The sequence below is a fragment of the Benincasa hispida genome, chromosome 3, assembly GCF_027475165.1.
Source record: "Benincasa hispida cultivar pf3 chromosome 3, pf3_genome.v1.1, whole genome shotgun sequence".
NCBI lineage: Eukaryota > Viridiplantae > Streptophyta > Magnoliopsida > Cucurbitales > Cucurbitaceae > Benincasa > Benincasa hispida.
In genome coordinates, this window is record NC_143480.1 from 77968005 (window position 1) to 77983707 (window position 15703).

The 15703-nt window shown below is 37.4% G+C and overlaps 1 protein-coding gene across 1 annotated transcript; it reads left to right on the forward strand.

Annotated features, from left to right (window-relative positions):
- Positions 1-6599: 6599 nt before the first annotated feature.
- Positions 6600-9462, forward strand: LOC120073708 (uncharacterized). Its single transcript, XM_039026509.2, has 3 exons — positions 6600-6747; positions 7468-7615; positions 9216-9462. Exons 1-3 carry the CDS (start codon positions 6600-6602, stop codon positions 9460-9462), a joined length of 543 nt encoding a protein of 180 aa, XP_038882437.2.
- The last annotated feature ends 6241 nt before the right edge of the window (positions 9463-15703 follow it).

Below are 15703 nucleotides of genomic sequence, written 5' to 3' on the forward strand. Positions count from 1 at the left end.
GAACATTAACGCCTACTGCCATCAGCAGTTCATAGGGGAATCTTTCCTCAATATCTTTTTGTCCCTTGAACCTCGCAATTTTTCAGTCTTGACAAATGATCGGCTCCTTGGTTCTCGGTGCCCTTCCTATATTTAATTTCTAGGTCAAACTCTTGCAGGAGCAACACTCACCGTATCAATCTTGGTTTTGCATCCTTCTTCGTCATTAGATGCTTAATCGCAGAGTGATCTGTATACACCACCAGGTACTGTTAACACTTCTCAAGTGCAAATACCACTGCAAGCATTTCTTTCTCTATGGTCGTATAGTTCTCCTGTGCGTCATTCAGTATTTTACTTGCATAATAAATGGGATGCAAAACCTTTTCCCGGCATTGACTCAAAACTGCGCCCACAACATGTCCGCTAGCGTCACACATTAATGCAAAGGGTTGCGTCCAATCTGGCGCAACCAAAATCGAAGCAGAGATAAGTGCATCTTTTAATGTGTTAAATGCTTTAGTGCAGGCATCATCAAAATTGTACTCGCGGTCAACTTCAAGAAGTGCACTAAGGGGTCTTGCGATCTGAGAGAAATTGCGAATAAATCTTCTATAAAATCCTGCGTGACCCAGAAAGCTCCTTAGTGTCTTTACATTCACTGGTGGGGGTAATTTGGAAATTGCATCGATTTTTGCTTGATCAACTTCCAATCCTGCCTTAGAGATTTTGTGACCCAGAACTATTCCTTCCTCCACCATGAAGTGGCATTTTTCCCAATTCAGTACAAGATTTGTTTCTATGCATCTCTTCAAGACTTTTTCAAGGTTGGTCAAATAGGAGTCATAGTTATTGCCAAAAACTGAGAAATCATCCATGAAAACTTCGACTGACTCCTCCAAGTAATCCGAAAATATTGCCGTCATGCATCGTTGAAAAGTGCCTAGTGCATTATAGAGTCCAAATGGCATGCGTCGAAATGCGAACGTACCAAATGGGCACATGAAGGTTGTCTTGTCCTAATCCTCCGATGCAATTACTATTTGGTTATACCCTGAATAGCCATCAAGAAAGTAGAAAAATTCGTTCCCCGCAAGTCTGTCCAACATTTGGTCAATGAACAGGAGTGGAAAGTGGTCCCTTTTAGTGGCCAAATTTAGCTTGCGATAGTCCATGCAGATTCTCCACCTCGTAGTTGTCCTTGTGGGAACCAATTCATTCTTGTCATTGGTGATGACTGTCACCCCCCCTTTTCTTTGGAACACTGCACTGGGCTTACCCAGCTACTATCGAATATTGGGTAGATGACACCGGCGTCTAGCCACTTTACTATTTCTTTCTTTACAACCTCCTTCATGGCAGGGTTTAAGCGATGCTGCCTTTCAATTGATCCATTTTTTCCTTCCTCCAGACGAATCTTGTGCATGCAATATGAAGGACTGATTCCTCGAATAACTGCCAAGGTCCACCTAAGGCTTTTGCATTGTTTCTTAGGATCCATGTGAGAGCATCTTCTTTCTCCTTACTTAATGATGCAGAGATGATAACTGGTAACGAATCGTTACTTCCTAAGTAAGCATACTTTAAGTGCACTGGCAACGACTTTAACTCTAACACAGAAGGCTCTTCTAAAGATGGCTTAATACGCTGCAAAGTCCGTTCAAAAAACTTGAGTGATTCGAAATTAGATTCAACATGAATTGTGGCGCAATCTTCCTCCACTAATGCGCCGTCTTCAAAATCTTCCTCCTCTATTTCTTTCAGGGTTTCGTGCAGCTGTTCTCCCTGCAGTTCCTCGATGTATTGACAGTTTTCTATATCTTCTGGATATTTCAACACATTGAGTACGTTGAACTTTACCTCTTGATCATCAACCCGGATGGTCAATTCTCCCTTCTATACATCAATCAATGCTCGCCCTGTGGCGAGAAATGGGCATCTCAGGATGATAAGGATTTCTCTATCTGCCTCATAATCCAATATAACGAAATCTGCGGGGAAGATAAACTTGTCTACCTGCACGAGAACATCTTCTATCTTGCCCTCTAGATGCTTTATTGATCTATCGAGTAACTGTAATGTATTCGTGGTTGGTCTGGCTTCACTGATGTCTAGCTTCTTAAAGATTGACAAGGGCATCAAATTTATGCTCGCCCCCAAATCACACAATGCGTTCCCGACCATCTTCCCTCCTATGGTGCAAGGCAATGTAAAAGTCCCAGGATCCTTCATTTTAGTAGGGAGATTATTTTGAAACAAAGCGCTACACTCATATGTTAGTGCAACTGTTTCATTTTCTCCGATCTTTCTCTTGTTGGCTAGAATGTCCTTGAGGAATTTCACATAGCTCGGCATCTGCTCTAATGCTTCTATTAAGGGAATATTAATATGCAGCTGTCGAAGAACGTCCAGGAACCTCTGAACTTGTTTACTATCGTCCTTCTTTTTCAGCCTAGACGGGACAGGTGGAGGATCTCGGCATGTTCCTGCTCACTTTTTTTCTTAGTGAGGTCATGTGCTTGCTGTGCACTGTTGGTTGGAGGTTGCAATGATTGAGAATTTAAGTCTTGAGAAGCTTCATCTTTTGTAAATAATCTTGCTTCTGAATTAGGGTTGCTTTCATTATTTTGTACTTGGTCATCAGCTCAGCTGGTACTGATGCCGCATCTGGTACCTTCGGCACAATGGGAGCTATTGTTTTGCCGCTCTGCAATGTCACGGCATGACATTATTCTTTACCTTTTGGCCCCAATATTCCTGAACTTTCTTGTGATGTACCAGGAATTTTCTTCTTTAATTCTCTTGCAAGCTGATCTATTTGGTCTTCTAATTCTTTGAAAGAGTCAGCTTGCGACTTTCTCATTGACTCGTTCTTTTCAATGTAATGCTTTAGTGACGTTTCCAGAGACAAGGTACTACAAGAGGTATTATATGCAAACAGTTGGTCGCATGGCTGTGTACCCTGAAAATCACTTGGACTACAGTCTGGGGTAGTGAAGACCGGAGGGTTGCCTCGATCCTCTTGATAACTAAATTGATAGAAAATATGGCCTTCGTGACAGAGATTCTCATCCAAACCGAAATATGGTGATTCCCCCAATCATGGTTGTAGTCGTTGCTCCATGATTCATCATGAATAGCATATACAGGTTGTTGATCCCATGGGCAAACGTCTGCTGGATGTAGTTCTCCCCATTGAGTGCAATCCATAGTGGTCATATGAGTCACCGCGTTAACTTGCACTGCTCCTTGGGAGAGAGTTTTCTGCTAATTAGCCACCGTCTGAAGGAGCGATGTCATCGTGGTCATTTGCTCGATCAATGCGCTCATTGTGTCTGTTGGCACATTGGCCCTCTTTACTCTTTCTGGTTCCAGACATCTTACCTCAAGCCCATTATCAATCCATTCGTCAGAATGTCGCGATATACGATCCAAGATGCCCTTTGCTTCCGTATATGACTTATTCATTAATCCTCCCTCTGTAGAGGAGTCGGCAACTGCTCGTGTTGATGGGTCTAGGCCATTGTAAAAGGTTTCCATCAAGATACTATCAGGAATCCCAATATGTGGACAATTCTTTACTAACTGCCGGAATTGCATCCAAGCGGTGCTTAGGGTTTCATAACTCTTTTGCTCAAAGTTCAACACCTCTCTTCGCCTCCTTACATTGACAGATGGAGGGAAGAATCTATTCATGAACCTATCAACCAACTATCCCCATTCATGAATTTTGCCCGGCTCTAATGCTTGAGCCCATCTCTTTGCTTCATCCCGCAATGTGTACGGGAATAGATACAGTTTAAGATTTTCTTGAGTTATACCAGGCGGAGAGAATGCACTACATATGTCTGCAAAGTTTGTTAAATGTGTGTTTGGGTCTTCTCCCTGTAATTCTTCGAATTGTCCCACATTCTGAATAATTTGTAGCATGATCAGTTTTATCTCAAAGCTTGCATTCCCCTCAGCTACTGGTTTTGAAATTCCTGGTGAAAAATTGTAAAGATCTGGTGCTGCATACTCCCTCATAGGGATGTTCTGATTAGCTGCAAGAAAAATAGGATCTTTCACTGGCAAATCTCCCCTCAGGTTTCCAGTAGGAGCCATATTCTCTTCAGCCATACTTCTTTACCAGTTAATTCAACCCTGATGAACTCTGCACTAAAAATATACTTGATCTCTGGGTACATTTAGAGTTATCAGACCACCCCCAGTACTCCTAAGTCGTCAGACTGCTCTCCGTGTTGAACAGTCAGTACAAAGAGATCTGCCCTGCACATAACATGAAAATATTCAACATTAACCGTCGACCAGTCCCCGGCAACAACGCCATAGACTTGTAATGTGATTTTTATGTATGATATTCAATGATCATGATGATGCGATACTACTACTATTTATGCGTTAATTAGAGATGCTCAAGTAGTATGCCCTGCGTTGTCACAAGTTTCCTTACGATGGAACCAAGTGTAATTCCATCGCAAGTTTCTCGGTGTGATCCAGGTCGAACACGGGGAAGTAGTGCCGGTTATTGCGGTATGTTCATGGTATATGCGACCGGGTTTTTCAATTCTTTATAAAAGTGTGTACAGTATGTAAATTACAGTAAAATAAAGGAAAGAAATAGAATGCGATAAAACATGGAAATACAATAAACCTAAACTAGATGTTACAAGATACAGGCTTTATGTGCAAGATACTAGGATTAACGCTGGCTGTGAAGATTGTGCAAAGACGTGGGATTCAACGACAAGTCTTGTGAACAGATTAGAAAGAGAAAGATAAGTATTACAAACAACGCAAGTTATTAATTGAATTGAAGGTATAAATACTGTTCCGTTCTTCTCTTGACGTACATCTCTCAGTGATCGGCCGCGTTTCCCACATGTCTTTGGTGAAACAAAGTTTAACGTAATGAACGCAAGGTTGCTTCCATGTCTAGAAGTACTACTCGCTTTAGTTAGCCCACTCTTCTGACCTTCTCTCGATAGATCAAAATGACATCTTCGCTTCTACTCTCATAGGTGAAGATGTAATCTAGCATGCTTTAGCTAAACGTATTTTATAACTTTAATACATATTAAGTTCTTGGTGATTCATACTGCTCATCAAGGAATTAAGAAAACATCATGAAGAAAGTGACTAATGGGTGAACGGAAACAGACAGAGAATGGTAAACGAAATCTATCGAAACATTCAATATTTCTACTAAGTGTTTGATACATGATGTGTGAATGAAGAGATAAAGAAAATATGGAATACAATGAAAGAGAGATAGAACAGATACAATCTAGTGCCAATGTCTTGGCACAGATTCGATGGAGATCTGCTTGCTGGATAGGATGGTTTCGATGGTAGGAAGAGCTTCCCTCTCAGGCTTGCTCCACCAGTAGTAGGGGTATCTGCAAAGAGCTTCGATTGGGTATACAGTTGGTCGGATCTAAGATTTACCTCTCGGCCTTATCTCTTTCTCTTCCCGGATTTCTTCTTTTCAACACATAGCTCAGCCTTTTTCTCTCTAAAATCTTACAGCACTTAGCTCAATATCAATTAGAATATTTTTCTCTGAAATCGTTGGGGTATTTATAGGAGTAGATCCTTTGACTCTGGCCTTGTGGTTCCTACTTTTGTTATGAAAATTCCAAAGATAAAGGGATATTATTACTTCTGTTATGCAATCGGACCATCAAATCTGCATAATGGTTAGCTGTACACGTGTCTCAATCCTCTGCCTTTGCATTACTCAGCTACATCTTTCGATCATGGGTTCGCATGCGGTGTTTGTTTTTATTACCGCATGCGGTCGAAGCATAACTCTGGATCGACTGTGCATTGCACCGTTACTTCGGTAATCGTCTCTTCATGGTTGATCGATGGGCACAATGTGACAGAGATGCGTTGATTAGTTTCTCATGAGCCTTGAGCGCAAGCGGTGACTTGGTCTTCTGCAAAACAGAGTAAAGTTTGGCTTGTCCTCCATCTTTTTGGCGTTAGTAGGTGTAATTGCAAACATTTATAATTATTGTCATACTAGGTTAATTTTCATACAATTGGCGCATAATTACTAACTTTTGGTTGCAATATCTAGATAAGGTGGCATAAATAACTTGTATTTCTACAAGTTATTACTTCCTTACAAAGTGAAGATGATCAAATGTGTGTAAAGCGATCGTTCAACAGAATCTTGAAGAATCATCTTTCAAGTAATATCATTGAAAATTTAGAGATTGGAGTGTCCAGTAAAAGAAAGAAAAAGTGAACTGTTTACAAATGATTGGGAACATATGCTTCACCTCTTCTATGGAACCTAAGAGTGTTGTTGAGGCCTTAAAAGATGAATGATTTGTGAATGTAATGCAAGAAGAATTTGGTCAGTTTGAAAGGAATAAGGTGTTGGAGCTAGTTCCTCGACCTATATGTACAAATGTGATTGGAACTAAGTGGGTCTTCAAAAACAAGACTGACGCTAATGGCATAGTCACTAGAAACAAAGCTCATCTTGTAGCCGTTATTCTCAAATTGAAGGTATTAACTTTGGTGAAATCTTCGCTTCTATTGCTCAACTGGAAGCTATCAGACTGCTACTTGGAATTGCTTGTCTCTTGAAATTCAAACTTTATCAAATGGATGTAAAGAGTGCCTTGTTGAATAGGTACTTGAATGAAGAGGTGTACATGGAATGGCTTAAGGGATTTATTGATTCTGTCCACCCTGATTATGTGTTCAGACTTAGGAAAGCCCTGCATGGCCTAAAACAAGCTCCTCAAATTGGTATGAGAGGTTGATAGAATTTCTTGTCAACAATGGTTACATGTGAGATGGAGTGGATAAAACCCTATTTGTAATGAAACAAAAGGGAAAGCTAGTGATTTTTCAAGTGTATGTAGATGATATAGTGTTTGGTGGAATGTGTAAACCCCGAAATACATTTCCTATATAAGTATGTTTAGTTGAGGATGTTATATTAATTATTTGATAAGTAAAATTTTATGGTGTAGTTATAGGTAAATTACAAGTGAAGTAAAAAAAAAAAAAAAGAAAGAAAGAAAGAAAGTAAGTAAGGATCAGAGAGGAAGTAGCTGGGTAGGCGCTAAGTGCTGGATGAGGTGGCGGTTTGACCTTTGAACATGGGAGGCGGCAGGAAGTATAAAAGGAAGAGGAACTTCAGACGCTTGGTTTTGGCACATGAATCGAGAAAATTAAGTGAGATTAGTGCCATTTGAAAGCTGGGGGAATCTAGTTTTCGAGGTTGTTTTGCTGGAGAAAGATCTCAAAGGGAAAAGAAAGAAAAATAAGAATTTGCAGAAGAGGCAGATTCTCGGATTAAGCAAGGCCAGAGGTGAAGATTGGAAGCTCCAGGCCAAAATAAAAGAAATTTTCGGCTGATATTTTAAGATAAGAAAGTTAACTCAATTATAAACAAGTTTGTAGAAGGAAGTTTCTTAAAAAGAGTCCTGGATTTTGAGTTATGAATTTTTGAAATTGAAACAGGAAATCAGTGCGTAAACAGGCAGCTGCTTGGGAAGATTAAGCAGGCGGCTCACCATAGTGAGCGAGAGCGAGAACGAGATAAGGAAGAGGTGGATCTCGCTAAGGAGGAAAATCTCGCTGGTTTTGCACTGAATCTCGCTGGAAAGTGGCAAATCTCGCTGGGAAGTAACAAAAATCTCGATGGAAAGTGACAAATCTCGCTAGAAGTGGTAAATCTCGCTCATAAAGATGATCTCACTCATGAGGGTGATCTCGCTCATGATGATCATCTTGCTAGTATTGCTGGTTTTTTTGAAGAAAGTTTCATTAGTAAGCGAACTATCTAAAGCATTTTGCTAAGAATTCTAAGGAATCTAATCGGGAATTATGTCCTTTCAGGCCAAGAGGAGCTAGGAGAGGTATATAATCCGTTAAGAGCCCCGGCGAGCTGTGAGTGACTAAAATGAACTTAATGCTTTTAATACTTATGCATAAAAGACCATGTAAGTTACAGTGATGTTGATGATGAATTTATACTTCCTCAAGCAACAAATGTTTAATGAATAGCATAGTGTATCTTCTCCAACTTGTATATGTTTTAACACATGCCAAGGTATGTTGTGAATTCATTACAAAAGTTAAGTTCCTATGTTGAAGCATGCGTTTTGGAGGAAGCCTATGATAGAATGAGTCTTTGTGTAAATGACATGCAATAAAGCTTAATTTGATGCTAGAAAATAACCCGGTACTGAAGGACATGGAGAAGGTATCTGGGTAATAGTACCTAAGGTGTTGACGGTGCTTAGAAAACTTCACGTGCACGTAGGTAGTTTTGAATGAGAGGCCGAAGTATGGGTCTACTAGGCCATATACCAGCAAAGGGAGGCCGAAGTATGGGTCTCTTGGCCGGTAACAGACGTTGAGAGCTAGAGCGATGTATGCTCGTTCTCAACTAAGGAATAATGATGTTCAATGAAGTTTAAGAATGGTTATCAATGTTTATGTTTAGAGGAAGTTTCTTGACATGCTCATCGATATATTTACTTGTTCGTAATGATGTAATGCATGGTGTAATATGATTCTATAGTCACTCATTGGGCTACTAGCTCACAGATTTTCTATGTTTTCCTTTTCCAGGTAGCGGTCAGATTCCTCAAGGTTGCTTCTGTTACTGCTTGCCACTGAAAGGCCTGACTTGTTAAGAAAAATTTAGGTTGATGGTCTGTCTATGTACACATGTTTTAAGAGAGACTAGGGATTCGTTAGTGATGTTTGGGCCCAACTGTAAATATTTTACCTGTAGATGTTATGTCATGACTATTTTCATGTGATTATATAATCTTATGTGGAACCTTATGGAGGCATGTTGTATGCGTACATTAATAATGTTTAACAGGTTGGTATTTAAGCTAGAAGGCTAAGATAGTAAGTACTGGTAGTAGCGCTAGTAACTGCTACAATCACATCTTTTTCCAGATTATGAGGATAATCTAGGAGGGGGTGTGACAGAATGTCACAAGAAATGGTAGAACTCCTGATTAAACAAATGTAAACTAAGTTCAAAATGAGTATGGTTGGTGAACTAACATACTTATTGGGATTTCAAATTAAGCAGTTGAAAGATGGAATCTTTATTTCTCATAGAAAATATCCCAAAGCTATTATGAAGAAATTTGGATTGGAGAATGCTAACATCAAGAAAACTCCCGCCTACAAACATCGAACTATCCAAAGATGCTGATGGGATGGATGTTGATGTGCTTGTACAGGAGTATGATTGGAAGTTTCTTATATCTTACAGCAAGAAGATCTGATATAGCCTTTGTTGTGGGAGTTTGTGCTAGATACCAAAACAAGACCAGAAACAGTCATTTGCTAAGTGTTAAACATATTATCAAATATACCTATGGGACTAGTGAGTATGAAATTTTGTATACTTTTGATACTAATAGCTCTCTTGTTGGACATTTTGATGTAGATTGGGTCGGAAGTTCAGAAGATCAAAAGCACTTCTAGAGGTTGTTTATTCCTTGGGAACAACTTAGTATCCCAGTTTAATAGGAATCAAAAAATGTGTTTCCTTATCCATTGCAGAGGCTGAATACATAGCAGCTGATAGTAGCCATACTCAACTCTTGTGGATGAAACAAATGTTGAAAGAATATAATGTCTAGCAAAATTCTATGACATTGTGCTGTTATAACTTGAGTGCAATCAATATATCAAAACATCTAGTCCAACATAGCAAAAAAAAAAAAAAAAAAAAAAAAAAAACACATTGACATTCAACATCATTTTCTTAGAGATTTTGGTTGAAAGCAAGCAGATTGTTCTAGAGCATGTTCACACTAACAAGATAGTTGATATATTCACAAAGGCTTTAAACGTGAAACAATTTGAAGCCCTCATAGCCTCTTTGGGCTTGTGTACAATTGAAGCATAGCAATTAATCAAATGAGGATTGTGGGCCTTAAGGGAATCAAGGCCCATTCCATGTGATTGTGTGACGTGGCGCTTATTTATGGCTAGGTTGTTGGTGTAAGGTAAAATTTTATTATTGTGAATTAATCATTTTTATCCCATGTCAGTTATGTTTTGGCAGAAAAATCTTTTTTGAATTTTCAATTTCCTTCCCCCACAATCTTTTCAACTTCCCCTATGGTCTTGCACCGATACATACCTCCTTCATAAAATGGTTAGGACATGTCGAGGAACTGATGATGATGAACCTAAAATGGTGAGATACAAACAAAAAGCAAATTGACAAAAGTTTGTGGAGATTCACGAGGAAAAATTTCTTGTCATGGCTAATGAAACGATCTCCAATAAAGATCATGAGAATGCCGAGACTTCTCATGAAAATATTGATGTTGAAACCTTGCATGAAAATGTTGTTCCCTCCCTTGTTGCCAAAACAAAGAGGACTACTTAGGTTTCAAAGAAGAAAAGGAAGAAGAAACATGGTGAAAATGGAAGACCTTGTTGGTTTAGGAGATGTCATTGCATCTCCTTCGCAAAAAGATGAGTCCTTGAATCCATCAGCTTTTGAACATGTTATTTCAGAAATTGTTAAAATGTTGAATATTTGCATGATAAATCTGTTAATATCTCTGTTAATCCTGGGAAAGTTTGTGCAAAGAAAGAAATTGGACTTTCTAATTTGCCTAAGTCTATGAGTTATGCTGGTGAAAGTACCGATTTTATTAATAGTATTCTCAACCCTGGAGGGAATCGTTCTAACCCTAGTAACCAAGATCAGAAGAACCTTAATGTTGTAAATTCTGAAGGAAATAATCATTCAATTGATGTTTTATCAAATGTTGTTACATCTAGGGTTTTAAATGAGGATGATATTACTCAAAATGAGTCTAGCCCTAGGGAGACTGTGTTTCCCTTTGAGCGTGTTGAAATTGAAAATGAGACGAAGAATAATCATCCTGTTGAGTTTGCTGATGTGACTATTAATGAGATTGTGGAGAAAACCCCAGATGATTCAAATGAAGAAAATGAAAGTGAAGACGTGTCAGATTTTGCTAAGGACATATCAGATGACAACATCCCAATTAACTAGTTACGTCAAAAAAGAAAGAAAAAAAAAATAGTGAGATTGGTCCAAGCTCCTTTGAACCAAGCGATGATACAAAGAGTTCTGACTCTGAGTGGGTTAATGAGTAAAATGAACATCCTGTGTCTAAAAGTCTTCCTGATATTCCTCCTAAAACTCAAGAGAAGCAACTAGCTGAGCAAACCAAGAAAAAGTAAACTTCAAGTTATATTTCGGTTGTTTCCTTAGATGGAATCTCGTTTCACACTTGGGACAATTCTAAGATGTGGAAATTCATTGTGAACAGGAGAATTTTCATGGAAAGAGATTTGTTTGAACAAGCTCAAGATTTCCTTGAGATTATGGATCTGTTGGTGAAGGTTGACATGGTGATAACTTTTCTAAATCTGTGTGGTTACTATCCACGCTTGATTGATGAATTTTATGTAAATTTACCCAATCAGTTAGGGAAAGCTAATAGTCCAGAGTTCTGTAAAGTTCATGTGAGAGGTCATTACTTCATTTTTACTGCTGCTTTGATAAACAAGTATCTTGATCGTTGTGTCCCTGAGAATGTTACTGAACTGAGACATTCTATGTCTGATCTGGTGTTTGAGTTGACTGGAGGAGTGAAAAGATCTTGGCCTTCAAAAGGTCAATGGCCTTGTGCTATTTGAGTGTAAAGTATGTGTTGCTTCACAAAGTTGACAATGGAAATTGGTATTCTTCCACTCACAAATTTGGTCCTTCTACTAGCCTTGCCAGTTTTCTTTATCGGATTGGAACAGGTGCTAAATTCAACTATAGTACTTATGTGGTTAATCAGATCAAGAGACATATTGGTTCTCATGCCATCAAGGTCCCCTTATGCTTTCCACGTCTTATTTATGGGATTTTCTTAGCCCAAAAACATGATATCTTAACTTATTTAGATGTTCTTTGTCCTGTGCCTTCTGCCATATCCTTCAGCTATCAATTATATCAAGGAAAACATGTGCCTGACTTGATTCACATAGAGATTTTTGTTGCTAATATTGGTCCTATTAGGAAGTTTCTTCAAACTTCTTGTGGTAAGAAGACAATAAATGTGTTAGCAAATGATCCAGCGAGCTTGGGGTTTTTCTTCAAAGAATTACTGCATGAAAGTCTGAAGTTGATGATTTGTTGATCTTTCTTCGTGGGTCTTTTGTTGATCCTGATCAGGGGACTAGCTCTAGCGCACAGGATGTTGATGTTGCTGCTGATGATCAATGATGTTGCTCTGTTGTTTGGTGGTTTCTTATATATATTTTTTAAACATGTCAAAAGGGGGAGTAAGGTGTTTAATGGTTTTCTTTGATGATAGACTTGTTTTTACTTTGTATTTGAGAGTTTGGTTAATGTGTTGCTTGTTTTTCTCTTATATTTTCTGACTGCTGCTATATTTGTCATTGTTAAAAAAAATATTGCCAAAGGGGGAGCTTGTTAAACTGTGTGTTGGTAGTATTTGTTTAAGTCTGACTGATATCATTAAGAATGTTTCTACATTTGATCTTGTTGGGTTGCGGTTGTTATATGGAAATGTTGATTCTGCAAAATACTTTCCTTATGTGAAATATTCAATCTGCAGTATTATTGCAGGCGTTTTCCTTCTATGTGCGTAAGTATTTTTTAAAATTAGGGTTGGTCTTTTTGGTATCTGTTGTGTGTATATAAAGACACATAGTTTTTGGTTTAGGGTTAGATGTTCGAAAGAAGATTTTATAGTGTTGTTTGTCTTGTGAAGTTTGCTTATCACAAGTGTGTTTATTGTCAATCTTTGAAAGGTTGAAGATTGTGTAGCTGTGAGGTTGGAGACTTACTCCAAGCCAGTTGTGTACTTCATCAATATACTATTGAGATGCGATTCTCAAGCTTAGTGGGAGCCAAAGCTAAACGAGTGAAGTGGTCATTGTTCGAAAGAGAAAGATAAAGCGCAAGTGAGAATGAGTCTCATGACTCAAGTGGAGCTTCAGTGTAGCCAAGAGGGAGTCTCAGTCTTAGGGAGAGCCTGAGACATTCTTCACTGATAACATTGCTTAGGGGGAGGCTAAGTATCTTAAGGATGAAGTCTCACATCTAAGAGGAGCCTAAGTGAACAGTTGATTTGTTAAGCTCTACAAAGGTCACTGTATTTGAGTTGTATGTTGTAATTGCTTATCATTTATATTAGTGGAGTTATCTTTCCACGGGTATACTGTACCCCAGATGTAGGTGTTAATAATTGAACTGGATTAGCAATCTCTATTGTTATTTACGTTTGTTATTTTTGTTTGTTGTATATTTTGGTGGATTGCCATGACATAGTTCGTAACATCCTTTAAAGTTGCGGTAGGTACTTCCATATTATTTTCAAACCTTTTAAACCTGTCATTGCTAGAAGCACACAATTAATTGAACTGATTCATTCTGATTTGGCTAATTTCAAAAACATTACAAGTAGAGATCGTAGAAAATACTAAAATTATCCTTTCTTGGTTATTTTTCTAGATATCCTAAAGTTATCTTTTTAAAAACAAAGGATGAAGCTAGCATTATGTTTTTGAAATACAAAACAAAAGTAGAAAATCAATTAGACAAAAAGATTAAAAGGTTAAGATCAGAGAAGGTGATGAATAAAGTGATGAATCTCTTAAAGAATATTGTGCTTTTAAGTTATGAATTATCTGACAATATGTGGGGGGAGGCTACGCTTTCTTCTTATTTCATTCTTAACAGGATCCATCACAAAAAGTTGGATAAGACGTCATACAAACTATGGAGAGGTTATGCACCTAACCTCAATTACCTGAAGGTGCAAGGGTACTTGACTAAGGTAGCATATCCTGCATTCAAGAAACCTACAATAGGAGCTAAAACCTTTGACTATGTTTTTATTGGTTATGTCCATAAAAGTGTTGTATATAGATTTACGTGCATGAATGATAAATCAATATGTGAGTATAGAGATGCTGAATTTTTTGAGCATGTATTTCCCATGATCAAGGTGGATAATGAATCATTTAGAACATCTAATAATGATAAAGTTTGTCTCTTTACCTTCTTCTTCTAACTGTTATGCATGAAATTCAAAAAATGAACCAAGAAAAAGTTGTGATGGTATACATGAAATCAATCCTAGAAGAAGAGATAAAGAATTGAGAAAAGTTTTGGTCTTAAATTTCTTAACTACCTTTTTAGTTGAAGGTCAGATGATATAGACAATCAATTTGCATGTATGTATCTAATAGATGAGGATCCCAAAACTTACGAAGAGGCCTTAAGTTCTATAGACACCAACTTATCAAAAAAAGCTATCAAAAGTGAACTAGACTCTAACTATGAATCACACTTGGGAGTTAATAGATCTCCCTAAAGGAAGAAAACTAGTTAGATGCAAATAGATTTTCAAAAAGAGAATTAAACTTGATGATTCAATTGAAAGATACAAAGCTAGATTAGTAGTAGTACAGTATACACAAAAACTAATTACTCACTACTTTGATATGCATAACTAAAAGAACTACAATTAGTGTCTTGATTGCCTTAGCTACCATGCATGATCTACAAATACACCAAATGGATGTAAACGTAGTCTTTCTTAATAGTGATATATAAGAGATATATGATACAACTTGAAGATTTTGCAGTTGCCAATCAGAAGAATAAAGTATGCAATTAACAAGAGGTAGTATAAAAACACTCCGTACATAACACAAACCACAAGAAATAGTATAAAAATACATACTACTAATAAAAGAGGAAAAACAATGAGGTAGCTTCATGCTCGATCACACACATCATGCTTGCATGATTGTATATCCTATCCTCGTACATATATCATGAGAAAACCTAACTAAAAATAGTCGCATTTGCTTACTTAACCTTACATACATACTTGTATCCTTGATTTAGCATCATGCTATACAAAAATACCCCATGACATAACCGTCAATTTTGTATGTAATATTTACAAGGTAATTGTCCCTTATAAATACCATTAACATGAATTAGTTATGTTTCCTATAGCCCAGGACTTAGCAAAAACTACTTGTTATATCATACATCTAGTTGCATGCATAACATACTCAATGTTACATGCTTTATAAAACATCAATCAAATATCACGAAACAAAAATTAAATAAATAACTCATAATCAATAGTCAAATTGAAAGACTCAGCACATGGCAATTAAAAGAACTCAATTGGCAATTATTCCTAAAAGTCACTCACAACCATAAACCAATAAAAAAAATCACAAATATATCACAAAGCACTCAATTATCAGCATATAGTGAAACTACTTATCACTAATCATACAACTATACAATTAAACAATACAATAATAGAACATTCAATTCGACAACTTATGATAGAATCCACTTACTTCAATCTTGAGATCTAAGTCCTTTGAGGCTTCCGAAATGACATATAACATGATTTAAATTAGGTTTAGATAACCTAATTTAGGTTTCCTAAAGGAAACACATTAACAACCTTAATATGCCTGAATACTTTGGACGAAACATGAATATACTTGACTCTACAAAAATGAATTGGGGAAAGATTAACCTGAATATATTGATACCTCTCATCTAAAATTCACTACCTTAAACAAGTATAACATACTAATGTTTTGTCAATCCAATCCATAAAAATTTCATTTATTTGAACTCAACCCAATCCAAATAAGTTTATAAACTAAACCCGAACTG

Coding starts and splice junctions, on each gene's coding strand:
- LOC120073708 (XM_039026509.2), top strand. CDS start 6,600: ATGGATGTAAAGAGTGCCTTGTTGAATAGGTACTTGAATGAAGAGGTG. Junction 6,748..7,467: donor AAAACAAGCTCCTCAAATTG/GTATGAGAGGTT, acceptor AAATTGAAACAG/GAAATCAGTGCGTAAACAGG. Junction 7,616..9,215: donor CTGAATCTCGCTGGAAAGTG/GCAAATCTCGCT, acceptor GTGCTTGTACAG/GAGTATGATTGGAAGTTTCT.